The 18,205-nt window shown below is 37.4% G+C and overlaps 1 protein-coding gene across 6 annotated transcripts in view; it reads left to right on the forward strand.

Annotated features, from left to right (window-relative positions):
- Positions 1-18,205, forward strand: part of robo4 (roundabout, axon guidance receptor, homolog 4 (Drosophila)) — a 41,160-nt gene that overhangs the window by 6,459 nt on the left and 16,496 nt on the right. For 5 of the 6 annotated variants that reach the window (XM_077505786.1, XM_077505785.1, XM_077505787.1 and 2 more), the window contains exons 2-9: positions 3,124-3,450; positions 9,931-10,088; positions 12,995-13,115; positions 13,230-13,368; positions 13,935-14,062; positions 15,932-16,044; positions 16,123-16,354; positions 16,445-16,566. In XM_077505786.1, the coding sequence (XP_077361912.1) occupies positions 3,124-3,450; positions 9,931-10,088; positions 12,995-13,115; positions 13,230-13,368; positions 13,935-14,062; positions 15,932-16,044; positions 16,123-16,354; positions 16,445-16,566 (1,340 nt within the window). Of the gene's footprint in view, positions 1-3,123; positions 3,451-9,930; positions 10,089-12,822; positions 12,890-12,994; positions 13,116-13,229; positions 13,369-13,934; positions 14,063-15,931; positions 16,045-16,122; positions 16,355-16,444; positions 16,567-18,205 lie in introns of those variants that run through there. The other variant, XM_077505790.1, reaches the window with a different exon arrangement.

Here is an 18,205-nt window from a genome sequence, read left to right on the forward strand (position 1 = left end):
TATTTCACAAACTAAAAGATTCTTAGGCCTAACTTAACTAGTTAGCGGGCTCATTGATGGAGTAAGACTGACTATTTTCAACTCAACTCACTCAACTTTAATTATAAAGCGCTTTAAGAACAGGCGTTGCTGTATACAAAGTGCTGTACAGAAAATCAGTTTTGCAGTAAACAAGAACAAAGCAAACATTTTGAAGTGCGACTACAGTTTTGTTTTGTGTTTTTTGTTTTTTTTCAAGTAAATATATTTTACATCAGTAAATAAATAAGAAGTAGTGAATAAAGAGATAAATAAATACATAAATAAGTAGACTAAACATCAAACTCATACACATCACAAAACACCAAGAACAAGTCTCATGGTGCGCCAAATGCCAAAGAATACAGATGTGTTTTAAGACTTCTTTTAAAAGAGGATAACGAGGGGGATTGCCTAATATTTAGTGGTAGGTCGTTCCAAAGGGAGGGACCGGCAACAGCAAAAGTCTCGATCTCCTCTAAGCCTCCGCTTAGCCCTCGGCACCTCCAATTGAGTCTGGTCTGCTGACCTGAGGCACCGGGCAGGTGTGTAGGGGTGCAAGAGCTCGGCTAGATAAGGTGGGGCAAGACCATTGAGAGATTTCAAAACAAATAGAAGAATCTTAAAGTGGACTCTAAATTTCACGGGCAGCCAGTGAAGAAAGGCCAGAATAGGGGTTATGTGTTCCCTCTTATGGGCACCAGTAAGGAGACGAGCAGCAGCATTTTGGACAAGCTGGAGATGCTGCAGGGAGGACTGGCTGATCCCAAAATAAAGTGCATTACAGTAATCCAGCCGAGATGTAACAAAGGCATGGATTACCGTTTCTAAGTGCTGCTGAGATAGGAGATTTTTGACCTGAGCCTGCTTTCTAAGATGAAACAAGCTGGATTTGACAACAGCAACAATTTGCCGGTCCAGTTTAAAGTCACTGTCCATCTTGACACCCAGGTTTGAGGCTGTTGGCTTCAGATATTGTGCCAGAGGACCCAAGTCGGCAGGATGAGAAGAGCCGCTGAGACCAAAGACCATAACTTCTCTTTTCTTCTCATTGAAGTTCAAGAAATTTAAAGCCATCCAGGCTTTGATTTCTTCCAGACTTCGTAGACTGACGCACGTGCACTCGGTGTAAAAATGTCCGCATCTCGATTTTCATGGCGGTTCAACACAATTCTCCAGTGTTAGGGTATGGGTTGCGCCTTGTTGGGCGTTCTGGCGAACACAGCTGTCGTGTCTCCAGCGCATCTGGCAATTTGCTAACAGAAAGTAGACCGTGTTCCGCCTTCAAGGTCCCACAGTATGAAAATGCACTTAGCGGGATTTTGTATCAATAATATGCATCTCCGGCCTGTCTATAATCCAACCAGGGATGACTTCTTTAGCTTTATCCTTTCTAAAACAGGCAGATTACATTTCCGTGACTTGTTGACGTCAACAAGACACCAAAATGTTTTTCGACCCCGCCCCCTCGGGTTAGTGCCACTGCCTCAGCTAAAGGTTTGTCACACCCACAGAAATTCGAGAAGCTAGATGTTCATCTTTTTTTTTTTTTCCTGCTCGCATGCGCTCCGTGGAGAACAATGGGGAAACAACGATCCGGAAGAAGTGGTTGCCTCCTTCGCCTGAGTCTTTGATAGGCCTAAGTGCTGGATTTGCAACTTGTTTAAAAATAATAGATCAGTCCCAACAGTGTGTGACATGACTGCAAACGTGAAAGATAAAAGTTTACCAGTTTATTTTGATTTAGCCTTCCTTCCTATCCTTTCAATTAGAGATGTGCTATAATATACCTTCTACCATATTACCGGTGTATTTTTGGTGCCTAAAGTGGGAGACTCATTTGTCGTGTGGAGGTTGTTTGGTTACAAGAGGACAGATATGATAAAGCAGACGGTGGTTGGATAATACTGAAGCGGTCGTGTATTGTTTTGCAAAGTTACAATCCGCGGTGGTTATTTTGCCGTGACTGGCAACTCGCCACATAGTTGACGTGACTTTGTGATGCTAACCGGCCGCTAATTGGTCTCGACGAGACGGCTTGCGCGTTGCGACCGCCTAAATGGCCTAAATGTGCACATTTGTGTTATTCATAACCGCTTGTAAATGTCAACAAGCATTCACGGCAAATCAGAGACATTCACCGCAGGAAAGTTGCCAGTTGCGGCAAACAATCGCGAACTAGCGCTACAAAATAGTCTCAGTAGTAACGTTATGCTACTTTTTCTTACGGTAAAACGTTATGCCACTTTTCGACATGTTAAAATATTTCTCGAATGTGTAAAAGACATATCTGTCTGGCTCAAATCGGTACGGTTGTACATACCACACTGCTTCTGCTCGCCATGACCAGTCATTTTCATTCACAACATTAGCACATGGCTACCAAAGCCTGTTTCTACGAATGCCAATTTTCTTTTCCATCAATTCCAAAATCTAGTTGCTCTGTTCTAGTTCCATATGTTCTCAACCAAGGGTGTCAAACATAAGGCCCGCAGGCCGGATCAGGCCCGCAAAGGGGTTTAATCCGGCCCGCAAGATGATTTTGAAAAGTAAAAAAAAAAAAAAATCAAAATATATAAAATTTGTACTTCACAAGCAGTCCTCAGATGAGCAATGCCCTTTATGGGGGAATTGTCCTGGATGTCATTATTTTACACACAACTTAAAGTTACAGTTTGTTTATTATCATTATTATTATTATTATTATTATTATTATTATTATTATTATTATTATTATTATTATTATTATTATTATTATTATCATCATTATTATTATTATTATTATTTATTTATTTATTTATTTTTTTTTTATTTTTTTTAAATCATAGACCGTCAAACGTGTTAAATACGACACCAATTAATCTGCGTATAATTGACGGCAATCGTTTTTAAGTTATATACCGTTATTTTACCGATGCGGCCCACTTGGTAATATATTTTCCTCCATGAGGCCCCTGAGCTAACATGAGTTTGACACCCCTGTTCTAAACAATTGGCAAGAGGCACTCAAACAGAGGAAGAATGCCATTGAAAACAGAAATGGAGATATTCCATACTTCTTCAAAAACTGATGTATTTATTTGTTTATTTTTATTTTTTAAACAGGTGCCAGAGTTTGTGCTGACGATGTGCCACCCCGCATCGTGCACCCGCCCTCTGATGTTGTGGTGAAATTGGGGAAACCGGCTACATTCTCTTGCCGAGTGGATGGCAACCCAAAGCCAAGCATTGAGTGGCTGCACAACGGCCAGCCACTGGAGATAGCAAAGGGAGATGGCCAACTACAGCCCATGGTTTTGTCAGATGATCGGCTCTTCTTCCTGAGTGTGGGTGGGAGTGGGCGTGGCCACTCGCACGAGGGTACCTACACATGTGTGGCGAGGAACAGTGCAGGAACAGCTATCAGCCGTAATGCATCCTTGCACATCGCAGGTAAGTCTTCTGCTGAATTCGATTGAGTCATTAACCAGTCAAATTGTGTTCTAAAACTTTTTTTTTAATCTGCCATTTATACAAACAAGAAGTACAAAACTAAACATTACCAGGCTATGTTATTTTTTGCAATGTACAACAGAAACCAATGCTGATGGATGTTCCCCGCGTGGCTGTGGTGTCTGCCTTCAAATGACTGACAACACCACTCAGTCACACCTGTCTCTACATTCTCTGATTGGCTTCAACTCTGTGCACTGAATTGGTTTTAAAATTCATTCATTCATTCTCTGAGCCGGTTATCCTCACGAGGGTTGAGTAGAGGCAAAAGTTGGGGCTAGCACTAGCACTACTAGAATTCTAAAACAACTAGATCTCCCAGAGCAGTCATTTTGACGGTTTGCGCTCCCGCCTAATAATAATAATAGTAATCGCCTAATATGGTTATTACTCGCTGTTTTGATTAAAGCCCGTCTCTTGCTTTTCTGTGGAAAATGGATGTATTAATTTTGACTATCAGGCTTGTATTGCCAAAAATGTCACGACTCCATCACATCAAGGAGCGCATTTTTTTTACTACTGTTTAATCTTTTATTCTACCTTGAGCTACCAATTCCAGTGAAGCGATACATGGCTCCTTTTCGAGGGGGTGGGCTGGTCTTGTTTGGACATGCTGTCTGAAACTGCTGCGCGATCCAGCGACCACTCATTGTGATTTGTCAGACCCTCAGAGTCCAGGGTGTCCCCCGCCTACTGCCCAGAGCCAGCTGAGATAGGCGCCAGGAATAAGCGGTCAAGAAAATGGATGTGTATATATATGTATATATATATATATATATATATATATATATATATATATATATATATATATATATATATATATATATATATATATATATATATATATATATATATATATATATATATGTATTAGTGCTGTCAAACGATTATAATTTTTAATCTGATGAATTACACTTTTTAATTTTGATTAATTACGATTAATCAGCTAAATTACTTGCGTATTCGCGTAATATAAAATAAATATAAAATACCATAATATTTTGACATTAACGCATTTTATTATCTGAATGTCATTTGCAAACTGATTGAATGCATGTACGCAATTGCATGCATGCGTGTATTGCTCAAAACGTAACAGCATCATATCAATTGGGTGCAAGGCTCAAGTGTTCAAGGCTCAAGTGTGGTAAAAAAAAAAAAAATAGTGAGATTAATATGCGTTAATACGTGATTAATGCGATATTTTTCTGTGATTAATTAATCTATTAACACTTTAACTTGGGCAGCGCTAATATATATAGACATATATATATATATATATATATATATATATATATATGTATATATATATGTATATATATATATATGTATATATATGTATGTATATATATATGTATATATATGTATATATATGTATGTATATATATATATATATATATATATATATATATATATATATATATATATATATATATATATATATATATTAGGGGTGTGAATTGCCTAGTACCTGACGATTCGATTCGTATCACGATTCACAGGTCACGATTCGATTCGATACCGATTAATCCCGATACGAATTTATAAGTCGATTGTTGGGTTTTTTTTCATTCAAATTTAGAAAATACTAATCAGTACGCTTGTAGAGTGTAAGATTTATATGAAAATGTATTATTTATTTATCTGAAATTTCAGTCTTATAGAGGTTGTAATCTGTTTCATGTTTGAACAGCATTAAAATAAAAATATTAAGGCTTAATGTTCCGTTCATATAACATTCTTCCATGCTCAAGGTGTGAATCCTAACCCGAAGTAAGACGTTTTGTTGAATATTTTTCCATTAAAAATTGAAGTTTAAAAATCGATTCACACACACACACACAAAAAAAAAAGGCAATGATGATAAGACGTTGAATCGGTAAGACTACCGAATGAACAATTCTGAGCTCTTTAAAAAAAAATAAAATAAAATAAAATATATATATATATATATAGAAGATTTTTTTTTTATTGAATCGATTCGAGAATCGCGCGACGTAGTATCGCGATATATCGCCGAATCTATTTTTTTAACACCCCTACTATATATATATATATATTAGGGGTGTGAATTGCCTAGTACCTGACGATTCGATTCGTATCACGATTCACAGGTCACGATTCGATTCGATACCGATTAATCCCGATACGAATTTCTAAGTCGATTGTTGCTTTTTTTTTTCTTTCAAATTTAGAAAATACTAATCAGTAAGCTTGTCGAGTGTAAGATTTATATGAAAATGTATTATTTATTTATCTGAAATTTCAGTCTTATAGAGGTTGTAATCTGTTTCATGTTTGAACAGCATTAAAATAAAATATTAAGGCTTAATGTTCCGTTCATATAACATTCTTCCATGCTCAAGGTGTGAATCCTAACCCGAAGTCAGACGTTTTGTTGAATATTTTTCCATTAAAAATGGAAGTTTAAAAATCGATTCACACACACAAAAAAAAAACAAAAACAAAAGGCAATGATGATAAGACGTTGAATCGGTAAGACTACCGAATGAACAATTCTGAGCTCTTAAAAAAAAATAAAAAATAAATAAAATTAATTGAATCGATTCGAGAATCGCGCGATGTCGTATCGCGATATATCGCCGAATCGATTTTTTTTAACACGCCTAATATATATGTATGTATATATATATATGTATATGTATATATATATATATATATGTATTAGGGCTGTGAATTGCCTAGTACCTGACGATTCGATTCGTATCACGATTCACAGGTCACGATTCGATTCGATACCGATTAATCCCGATACGAATTTATAAGTCGATTGTTGCGATTTTTTTTCATTCAAATTTAGAAAATACTAATCAGTAAGCTTGTCGAGTGTAAGATTTATATGAAAATGTATTATTTATTTATCTAAAATTTCAGTCTTATAGAGGTTGTAATTTGTTTCATGTTTGAACAGCATTGAAATAAAATATTAAGATATTAAGGCTGAATGTTCCGTTCATATAACATTCTTCCATGCTCAAGGTGTGAATCCTAAAAAAAAAAAAAAAAAAAAAAAAAAAAAAAAAGCGATTCAGCCGATTATTGAATCGATTCGAGAATCGCGCGATGTAGTATCGCGATATATCGCCGAATCGATTTTTTTTTTTAAACACCCCTAATATATGTATATGTATATATATATATATATATGTATATATATATATATATATGTATTAGGGGTGTGAATTGCCTCGTACCTGACGATTCGATCCGTATCACGATTCACAGGTCACGATTCGATTCGATACCGATTAATCCCGATACGAATTTATAAGTCGATTGTTGCGATTTTTTTTCATTCAAATTTAGAAAATACTAATCAGTAAGCTTGTCGAGTGTAAGATGTATATGAAAATGTATTATTTATTTATCTGAAATTTCAGTCTTATAGAGGTTGTAATTTGTTTCATGTTTGAACAGCATTGAAATAAAATATTAAGGCTGAATGTTCCGTTCATATAACATTCTTCCATGCTCAAGGTGTGAATCCTAAAAAAAAATAAAATAAAATAAAAAAAAAAAAAAAAAAAATCGATTCAGCCGATTATTGAATCGATTCGAGAATCGCGCGATGTAGTATCGCGATATATCGCCGAATCGATTTTTTTTAAACACCCCTAATATGTATGTATGTGTATCCAAAGCCAATGCCTCTGCGTTGAATGGTAGTTGCTACGGAAGCCCAGCGGCGCCAATTACGGAAGCCCAACACGAAAGATTTACATTGAAAGGAATAGAGAAGTCAAATTGATGGGTGTGGAGGTAAAGTAGTAATTACTCCTAAATGTTTTTCTATTTTTAATACAATAAAATGGCAGTGCAGTAATGATATATTTACAGAGAGAGGAAAAGTCAAAAGACCTGGAACATTATTGATCTATGTAAACAGAGTAACAACAAATCCAATTTTGAGAACAGTCAAAATGACGGCTCTGGGAGATCTAATGCACAGTTTTAACAAAAAGTGTTTGTTTTTCTTGAACATTGTAAACTTGCCCTTTGGAATGGCTTAAAAATCAGAGAATCTCCGTAAGGCTGTCAGATTGCTTAATATGAACTTGAACACTAGACTGTCAGTTAAGTCAGCTGCCACCGCCTCATCATGCTAAAGAAGCACAACTCTTCTTCTGTCGAGTACAGGGGTCGCCAGGTCTTCCATCGCTCTCTTGTCACCTTCATCTTCTTCTCTAACTCAAGCTATATGCAAGTCTTCTCTAACCACTTTTATAAATCTAGTCTTTGGACTTCCTTTTTGCCTCTCCTTTTACAACAAAGTGAATTGGTATAGGTTGGCAACTGACGTTGTTCCCCAGCCTTTCTTTTTTGAGTCGCAGGCATTGTTTTGAAATGTAGGCCTGATTTTGTAGCTGTTTTTGCGTTCTTGATTTCTTTTTTTATGTGAACTGTTTTCCGAGTTTAAATGCGTGTTTGAAAATCACACCGAAAACCGATAATGAGAAACGCTTGACCGAAAACGGAACGCAGAGAAAAATCATCAAGTCACGTATCAAAATAAAAAGCTATGTTGTTTAATATCACTCCACTCCATGTTTTCAACACGAATTGCTCGAGTAACTATTGATAAATAAATGAACTGGATCCGGATGAATGAGAATAACCACAAGCATACAATTAGCTCAGTGTCATGTCATTGCGTTTGTTATTCTATGATAAATAAAGTTGTTGTTATCACACAGACAGTGCTTTTCTGCACATTGTTTGATGTAATAATCTGGAGATGAAGCTTTACTTACTTTTTCCATCAAAAACAAATCATTGTGTTTGTAAAACTATATTATTTGTCAGGTTGGTTCCGTGGTAGCACTTTAACCCTACATCACAAAAGCGCCCTAGTTTTTAAGCATTCGCTAGAGATTGGAATTTGCATTTTATTCAAGTAACACACGAGAAAAAACAAAAATGTTGTCCTTGACACCTGTTGTTTATGGGATTTATGTGATTAATCTGATCAAAGATGATGCCAAGTGTCCCTACTGTGCTGTTTGAGGCGAGTGAACAGAATTCTAGAGCAGCTACTGTATGTCATGAAAGACCTTTCCAGTCCTGGGAGCTACGATATGATCTTGCATGTAGCTGACTCGTAAGAAATTCAAATCTTGATATTTTTAAGGCTGGCCTGAAGTTTGGATCATTGATTAGTTTCACACTGTTCTCTTGATAAATGAGATTTTGTGTTTTAAGCATCGCAATGGAAGTTAACAATCAGGCCCGGGTTGTTCAATTCTCGGTTATTTTAACCACTGTTTAACCCCTAACTGCTGGTTAAATTCTTAACCCGCCGTTAACTAACCGGCCGCTAAATATGTGTTGTTCAAAACATGGTTAGTCACGCCGTTTGTTCACGGCACCGTCAAAGTTAACCGTGTCATTTACGTCACTGGTTAGCACCGATATATCCCACAATTTCTCTTTTTGTTTACTTCCGGGTCGGCGATACTATCCAAATGACCCCTGGCACTCGCCGGGAAAAAAAAAAAAGCCTGAAGTTTTCTGCTGATGAAGAAAACGTTCTATTTATTTTTTAATTAATATTTTAATTAATTTATTTTTGTTTTCTTTCTGTCCATTTTTCGAGCTTGTCTTAAAAAACACATTTTTTATTCTTTCTTTTTCGACTCAGCATGAGACTTTTATTACTGCTTAGAAGTAACGTGTGCTTAACTTTGTCATCAGAATAATCACCAACGTCAAAGTCAAGCCCTCGATAGACTCTCTTTTTCTTGTGCTCAGTCAGCATTAGCCACGAACACAGATTTAACCATACTGTTAAAAAGTTAGCGGCGGTCCTTCGGTGTTTTAACTAAACAGAAAGTTAACAGAGTTTTGAACAACAAGATAAGAGTACCGTTAAAGTTAACGGTCGGTTAAATCTACTTAACCAATGGTTAAAGATATAACCGAGTTTTGAACAACCGGGCCCAGAGTGTTTGTACAGCTTTTGGGTAGCGCTATGCGATACTTGAGATTTGGTAGCAATTGATACTTTCTTGTTAGGTTCTTGAACATGCCATAATACAATATCCTCAATGGAAACATACCTGGGCTGATATTTAAATTTGCAAAGTCGTCAAGTCATCTTTATTTATATCTAGTAATAATTTTAATTTCATTAGTCCCTGTCACTCTTCTGCATTCAAAGAAGAGATCTCACCAGTAAATGAAATGACTGATGACTTTAAAAGCCCATGACTCATTATTTACAGTTAATGTTTTTAGCATTTTTTCACCTCAAATACAATACTGTATACATTTGTTTGTATGTGTAAGCAACCACATGTAAAAGTGACAAGTGACAAGACATTGCATTTATTTATTTTCTGTGTCTTTTGGATTTTTTTGAGTTCTGCTATCTCATTAAATGTCTTTTTCTGTGTTTTGTAGCACTGCAGGAGGCCTTCACTGTGCAGCCCAGTGATGTGGAGGTGGCAGAGGGGGAGGTAGCTGTTTTAAACTGTGCCCCCCCAGTGGGACACCCAGAACCGAACATTATGTGGAGAAAAGATGGCCTGCCAATCAACTACACTGACTTCCACTACAGTGTAAGATATTTGACTCTTACTATAGCGTCAAATCATTTTTATTTATTTTTTTTGCATTTCAGTTACTCACAAGATTAATATGACTCTATTACTTTGTATAGTATGGTAATGTGCGAAAGTCTAGTACCACCATTTGCCATTTTTTCTTTGCACTGTGGTCATTTTGACATATTAAAGGAGTAAATAGGACTGATATATTTGACATCATGAGGCAAAAAAACACAACAAAAAACAGTCCTAGCAGGAACGTATTGCGTTTTGGTAAAGGTCTGAATCATTATGGCAACACCAGTCTGTTTGTCATCCTCGAGCAGTTGTGGTACAGTGAGTTCCCTAAGTCTGAGTTTCCTACACTTGATCTCATACATTCCAATGTTTTGTTTTGTTTTTTTGATTTTTTTTTTTTTTTGTTTTTTGTAATAGCAGACTATGAAGACAAGTAGGTAACGACTTGCAGATGTATGTTAAAATGTGCTCAGTATTTTTTTTTTAAGAATTAATATATAATATCTAGTGCTGTCAAACAATTTTTAATCTGATTAATCACACTTTTTAATTTTGATTAATCACGATTAATCAGCTAAATTACTTGCGTATATAAAATAAATACAAAATACCGTAATATTTTGACATTAATGCATTTTATTATCTGAATGTCATTTGCAAACATTAAATGCATGTACGCAATTGCATGCATGTATCGCTCAAAACGTAACCGCATCATATCAATTGGGTACAATTCAGCAATTATTAATTAATTAAACGCAAATTTACCACCGAGCACACCAACTGGAGTCACCCCGCTCATTTTGGAACAACAGGCGGAGAAATGCCGTGCATTGACCTAATCACTGACCTGCACAGCCTTCAATGTAACCATCCGCGGTTACGTTCAACCCTCAAGTGCGGTCCAAAAAAATAGTGCGATTAATATGCATTAATACGTGATTAATGTGACATTTTTCTGTGATTAATTAATATATTAACGCTTTAACTTTACAGCCCTAATAATATCATATATCATATCATATATCATACCATGTCATACCATATCATATCATAATAAGAATGTAACTTTCTCACTGTAGAGCTCCTTAATGAATTCTGTGCATGCCTGTGAAATGTACTTTAGATTCCTGTATAGGGCTGGGTTCAAAATATCGATATATCGATATCGTATCGATATGCCTTTTCATATCCCAATATCGATACATAAAACCATGTATCGATATATCAATATTTCCCCCCCCGGAAGCCAGCTAGGATAGGCTCCAGCATGACCCTTGTGAGGAAAAGTGGTTAAGAAAATGGATGGATAGATGGATGGATGTCACTTTATTTACACAGCCTGTACTGTGGTTGTAATTGATTTAAATTATTTGTTTTTATAAGGCCATGTTAAATAAAACAGATTATTAATGTAACTGCAATGGCTTCAATTCTTAATGTAAATATTCATATTTTTACTAATGCATTAAATTACAGCAAGAATTTCTACTATTTGCAGCATTGGTAATTTTAACTGTCTAAAATAGCTACTGCGTGAGTCCCTCAACTGAATCGAAAATTGTTGTGAATCGAATCGAATTGATTCTGGAAATCTGAATCGATACCCAGCCCTATTCCTGTACTGTATTGTCAAAAAAGAGAAATCTATCAATTAGCTCTCAGCTGCTGGATGGCTGAGCGTGTACCACCACTGAATTTGGACATGGTGTCCTGGGGTTCAAATTGGTTCCCTGAGAAAGACCCTTTACGCCAGTGGTTCATAATCCTTATTGGGCCAAGGAAAAATGACACAAAAAGTGGATTACGCATGTCAATTACATACTTTATGCCATCTAATAGAACTTAGATTATTTATTTGTTCTGTCTGTCACTAAACTCTGCTGGCATAGATAGATGAACGGACTATTGTCAATGCAGAAGAGATTTTTAAGAGCAATTTCTCTATCTGGTCCTTCTTTTTCTCTTAAAAATATTACATGCTAATTACTTACATTCTTGTTTATTTATGCACAAATAAGTTTACATTAAGGTAGAACTCCCTGTTATTTTTCAAAGTTTATTTGCCTTTTCATCTAATTTTCATCTGTATCCTAGCAGGTATAGTCATCATTTTTATTTGTCATTATGTCGAACACCTTGCTACAATATTGCATTTAGTGGTCGTAAATTTTGGAATGACTTGGATACGTCTTTGAGGAATATATTCTCTTACACTGTTTTTAAAAAGTCATTGAAGTTACTCATACCTTGAGTGTTCATAATTATTATACATTTCCCTCTTTTTCCATTTACAAGGAATTCTCAAATCTGCTTTTACTGTATGTACTTCTTATTCTTTGTTCTTTCTCTTCTCAACTCAGTTTATGTTGTCCTCCTGTCTGTAGATTTTATTGTCCATGTAGAAATATTTTAATTTATATGACATTTTGAATGTGGAGAAGAATCTTGTGCAAGCCATTTCGGCTTCATTCCCTCCTTGTGTTGTTTTTAAATTGTGCTAAATAAACAAAACAAAACCAAATATAAGTTCTAAATATAAGGAACAAAGTGAAATTTGATCATTTCCCACGGCACAGTAATGTACCATGACACACTGGTTGTGAATGCTTTATTTATGCTATGTAACAATCGGCAGTGTGGCATCGAACCACAAGGTGGCGCTTCTATTCTTTGTGTTGAAGTATTTCATGTTTCCTTTTTGGCGATGAATGTTTTTTATTTATTTTTTTTAATTGCCCTGAACGGTCATTGTAATGCGCAGTGGCGTCGAGCCCGCTCTGTCATATTTGAATGTAATATTTTGAACATTTGTTAAGTGATCCAACTTTTAATCTGGTGTGATTTCTTCCTCCACTGAACTGTTGTTGTGTGCGTATGTTTTTGTGTGTGCTACACAGGAGCTGAATGGAAGGCTTGTCATCGCTCCTGCAGAGAAGAACCACTCCGGTGCCTACGTGTGTGTGGCCAGCAACACCATGGGGGTGCGCGAGAGCAGGGCAGCTCGACTGACTGTGCTTGGTGAGACATTGCCATAGTAACAAAGCATTGTTTAACATTGCAGCATTTGGACTCAATACCATTGTATGCAGTGCAATTCCATGTTGAGAGCACATTTCCTCTCTTTTACTGTAGCAAAGCCAGTTTTAGTGGTGAAGCCTGAAAATGTCTCGGTGAGAATGGGAGAGTCTGCCCAGTTCTACTGTCAGGCAAAAGGTGACCCACCACCTGCGGTGGTCTGGAGCAGAGAGCAGGGGCCGCTGCCCAACGGCAGGTATTCTGAATGTCAAATTACACAATACATTACACAGTACAGTATGCAGTAATGCTTCTTTTATTCAGACCACAAACTCTAAAACTTCAGAGTGAAGTTTACCAAATTACCAAGTATTCGATGTTCTTCTCCACCAGCTGGTTGTAAATCGGTTTTTGAAAGGCCGAAAAGTTCATACCGTTTCATGCTGTACAAGAGGTTGTACCATAACAAAATCCCCCCAAAAATTGGGGAGAAAATCTGATGAACCCATAATTGAACTTCTTGGCTATACTTCCATAAAGTATGTATGGTAAAAAGGCAACACTGCTCATCATCAATAGAGCACCATAATTAAAGTTCGGAACAGCAGTGTTCCTTCAAGCACCTGCTGTAAAGAAAAAAAAAAACAAGATTATCTAATTGATTTGATGACCATTCTTGTTGATTGATTTTGATAAAATTCTACTGAGACATTCCTTTTACTGTAGATGTATCTGAAGAATACGTAACTATTTTATTATTTAGCAATCTCAGTTCACTTCAGAAATAAAACAGAAAATTAAGTAAGTAACATTTGTTTGCAGATATCTTATGAACCCAGACCAGACTCTTCAGATCCATTATGTGACAGCCCAAGATGCTGGCAAGTACACCTGCACTGCAGTCAATGATGTCGGTGTGGTGACTGCCACTGCACAGCTACTAGTTGAAGGTAAACAGAATGGTGGTATGAGTTTGAACTACTTCATTAAGCAAAACATTTCATTCAATGACATGTTCGACACCACTTTTTACAGACCGATACTATTACGAGCACTCAACTTTCAGTAGTCACCAATACCAAGTACCGAAACCACTAGTACTTTTGATACAAAAAAATTCATTACCATTTTAAAGAAAGACCTACTGAATACATCCTATTATAGCATGTTCCCTAAAAATTACATGACATTACTGGCAATGTTTTATTCTTGTAATTTCTAGTTCTTACTTAACTCAATTTATAAAGCGCTTTAAGAACAGGCATTGCTGTATACAAAGTCCATCCATCCATTTTCTTGACCACTTATTCCTCACAAGGGTCGCGGGGGTGCTGGCGCCTATCTCAGCTGGCTTTGGCCAGTAGGCAGGGTACATCTTGAACTGGTTGCCAGCCAATCGCAGGGCACACAGAGACGAACAACCATCCACACTCACAAGCACACCTCGGGACAATTCAGAGCGGCCAATTAACCTGCCATGCATGTCTTTGGAATGTGGGAGGAGACCGGAGTACCCGGAGAAGACCCACGCGGGCACGGGGAGAACATGCAAACTCCACCCAGGAAGGCCGGAACCTGGACTCGAACCCGAGTCCTCAAAACTGGGAGGCGGACGTGCTAACCACTCAATCGCCCTGTGCCGCCGTGTATACAAAGTGCTGTATATAAACAGAAATATCGGTTGTGCAGTGAAGAGTAAGGTAACAAAACAAGTACAAAGCAAACATTTTGAAGTGCGTATACAAGTTTTGTTTTTTTGTTTTTTTTACAAGTAAATACATTTTAGATCAGTATATTAATACGAAGTAGGCGAGTGAATAAAGAAATAAATAAGTGCGTAAATAAGTAGACTAAACATCAAACTCATACACACCGCAAAACACCAAAAACAAGTCTCATGGTGCGCCAAAAGCCAAAGAATACAGATGTGTTTTAAGACGTATTTTAAAAGAGGGTAAAGAGGGGGATTGCCTAATATTTAGTGGTAGGTCGTTCCAAAGGGAGGGACCGGCAACAGCAAAAGTCTCGATCTCCTCTAAGCCTCCGCTTAGCCCTCGGTACCTCCAATTGAGTCTGGTCTGCTGACCTGAGGCACCGGGCAGGTGTGTAGGGGTGCAAGAGCTCGGCAAGATAAGGTGGGGCAAGACCATTGAGAGATTTCAAAACAAATAGAAGAATCTTAAAGTGGACTCTAAATTTCACGGGCAGCCAGTGAAGAAAGGCCAGAATAGGGGTTATGTGTTCCCTCTTACGGGCACCAGTAAGGAGACGAGCAGCAGCATTTTGGACAAGCTGGAGACGCTGCAGGGAGGACTGGCTGATCCCAAAATAAAGTGCATTACAGTAATCCAGCCGAGATGTAACAAAGGCATGGGTTACCATTTCTAAGTGCTGCTGAGATAGGAGATTTTTGACCTGAGCCTGCTTTCTAAGATGAAACAAGCTGGATTTGACAAAAAAGTTCCTGAACGAAAAATGGCCACAAGGGGGTGGCCTATACTGGTATTGGCCTCCGTCGCCAGTAATAATACCCTGAAATAAGTAAGGCCAAGTATCAGCCCGATATCACAACTGATATTGAAACACAAATGTGCAGCAACACAAATGGAGAGACAATCTAAAAATACAATTTGTGATTTTTCTTTTTTTTTTGTGTCAAAGTTGAGTTCACTCACATACAGCGCTTGTATCTTACGTTTTTGCTCACAGGTTAAAAAAATGTAATGTAAATGTTGTAATTTGTCACTTGTACGCTATCTCAAATCTGTACTGTCCGTTTTAAATTTGACAATGCAGTAAACTGTGATTACTTCGTCTAGCTGCCAGCACTAAACAGAAAGATCTCCACATAGAAATGTCAGCCCTACGACTGTCTCTCGAAAATGTCACCATCATAGCCCCAGGGTCCAACATATCTCAAGTACAGTGGAAGGTATGAAAACCAATGTTTGATAAAAATGTAGAGAATATTTTGCTTGATCAGGTGATTTTCTTCATTGTGTCTTTTCAGCTCCAGTCCCTTCCCATTCAGCCTCATTACCTGGATGGCTTTGAGGTTCTCTATCGTTCCCTTTCACCTGCCGGCTCAGACTGGGACACAAAAAAGGTGAAAGTGCCAAGCTTTCAGACACAGGTTGGCCCATTACGGAGAGGCTACAAGTACGAGTTTAAGGTTCGTCCCTATGGCAGCAGTTTGTATGGCCGGGAGAGTAACACACGCCTCCTCAGAGTTCCAGAGACAGGTGGGGAATATAATTTCAGTCGTTATATATATAGTTGTATTTCCATCATGATGAATTCATGGTGACAAATTAATAATGTTCTTTATGCAGTTCCCAGTGCAGCTCCATTGGCTGTGTCCATAACAGTTAACCACGATAGCAATAACTCCATCCACCTGAGCTGGGAGCCTCCGCCATCTGAAACTCATAATGGGATCATACAAGGTTATCAGGTCATTCTCAAGTTGCTGCTTTCTTCTATTCTCTCTTTAATTAGACACGCGTCACTTGTAGCACCTTCACAAGATTTCTTAATTAGTCGGTCAAGTGTAGAAGCAAATGTAATGAGTCATCAGAGCCATTTTGTTCTTGGTTCATTTTTAACCATCACGGACACCAGAAACTTTAGAGCAGATACAATAGATCACATATGTCATATTGTTAGTTAATGGACACCTTTCACAGACTGATTGTTGTTCTTAGTGTGGGAATGCTGAAAGCATTCTACTACTACTAGTAATTAACTCATTCACTCCCAGCCATTTTCACAGAAGCAATCCCGTTCGCTCCCGGCTGTTTTACTGGATTTTTGACTGATTTTGCAAGGCCCACAGAATATTGTGTTCAATTGCTATAAAAGCATGGGACCAAAAGAAAGAAAGATTAAAGTCTCTTCTTTCATCAGGAAAAAAGTATCTTTCTATCTGTTTCCGTTTTGCAGAAATTAGCATTAGAAGAGAGCTAAGTTTCATCAGTTTTCACAAATCTAGTTAAAATTGTAAGTAATTTAGCTTTTTTTCTAGATGGCCCTGGTTGATCTTCTTTGCTCTACTGCCACCTGCTGGCCGTTTGTGTAATAACTACCATTTCTGCAACCGTTCTTTGCAGTTGAGAGGCTGCATCAAAGCCTTCTGTATGCTCTAGCATAACCCCCCACCCCCCCCCACCCCCCCCCAAAAAACGTATAACTATGTCTTTGGGACACTTACAACATCAAAAAAAGTATTTACACGTTATTGGCAGCAAATGAGTTAATAGTTAATTACTTTGCAATTTTCACATAATTTATCTTTCCATTTCCTTCATTAGCATTCAGCTATTAGCATTCAGCTTAGCATTCAGCTATTAGCATTCAGCTTTCAGCCTTCCCACGCAATTTCTTCAGAAATTGCACTTAGTCTAGTTCTATAAAATGTTGACATCTGGTCAAGAACAGCACATTTATTTTTAACTTATGTTTTGACTTCAGTTTACCACTTATTTATTCCAAATGTGCACTGTCTGGGACAGCACTTGTTTATTTTTTTATTTTTCAACCGGGAATGTTTTGCGCTGGTTAAGGGGTACTTGGCTGAAATAAACAAAAGGTTGAGAACCACTGCTCTAAACGGAGTTCATGGTTTAAAGATAAAGGCAATGAAAAGTAATTAAATTTCCACTGCATCAAACAAGAGTGCCATCTAGAGGAGTCAAAAAATAAAGCAAGTGCTCCATGAACACACTTGTTTTTGCTCCCATTTATTATGAGATAAACTCAAAGATCTAAAACTTATTCCACATACACAATATCAGCAATTCTCTCAAATATTGTTCAGTCTAAATCTGTGAGAGTGAGCACTTCTCCTTTGCCGAGTTAATCTATCCCACCTCACAGGTGTGCCATATCAAGATGCTGATTTGACATCATGATTAGTGCACAGGTGTGCCTTAGACTGCCCACAATAATAAGGCCACTCTGAAAAGAGGGGGGTAGGAGGGAAATCTGGAGCCGCAGAAAACCAGTCAGTACTGACCAAATTCCTGAGTACCTAGAAACCAACCCAAACCACCGCCCAATAAAACAAAACTGTACCTTTTATACTGGCCTTTTAT

This window comes from Festucalex cinctus, chromosome 18 (assembly GCF_051991245.1).
Source record: "Festucalex cinctus isolate MCC-2025b chromosome 18, RoL_Fcin_1.0, whole genome shotgun sequence".
Taxonomy (NCBI): Eukaryota; Metazoa; Chordata; class Actinopteri; order Syngnathiformes; family Syngnathidae; genus Festucalex; species Festucalex cinctus.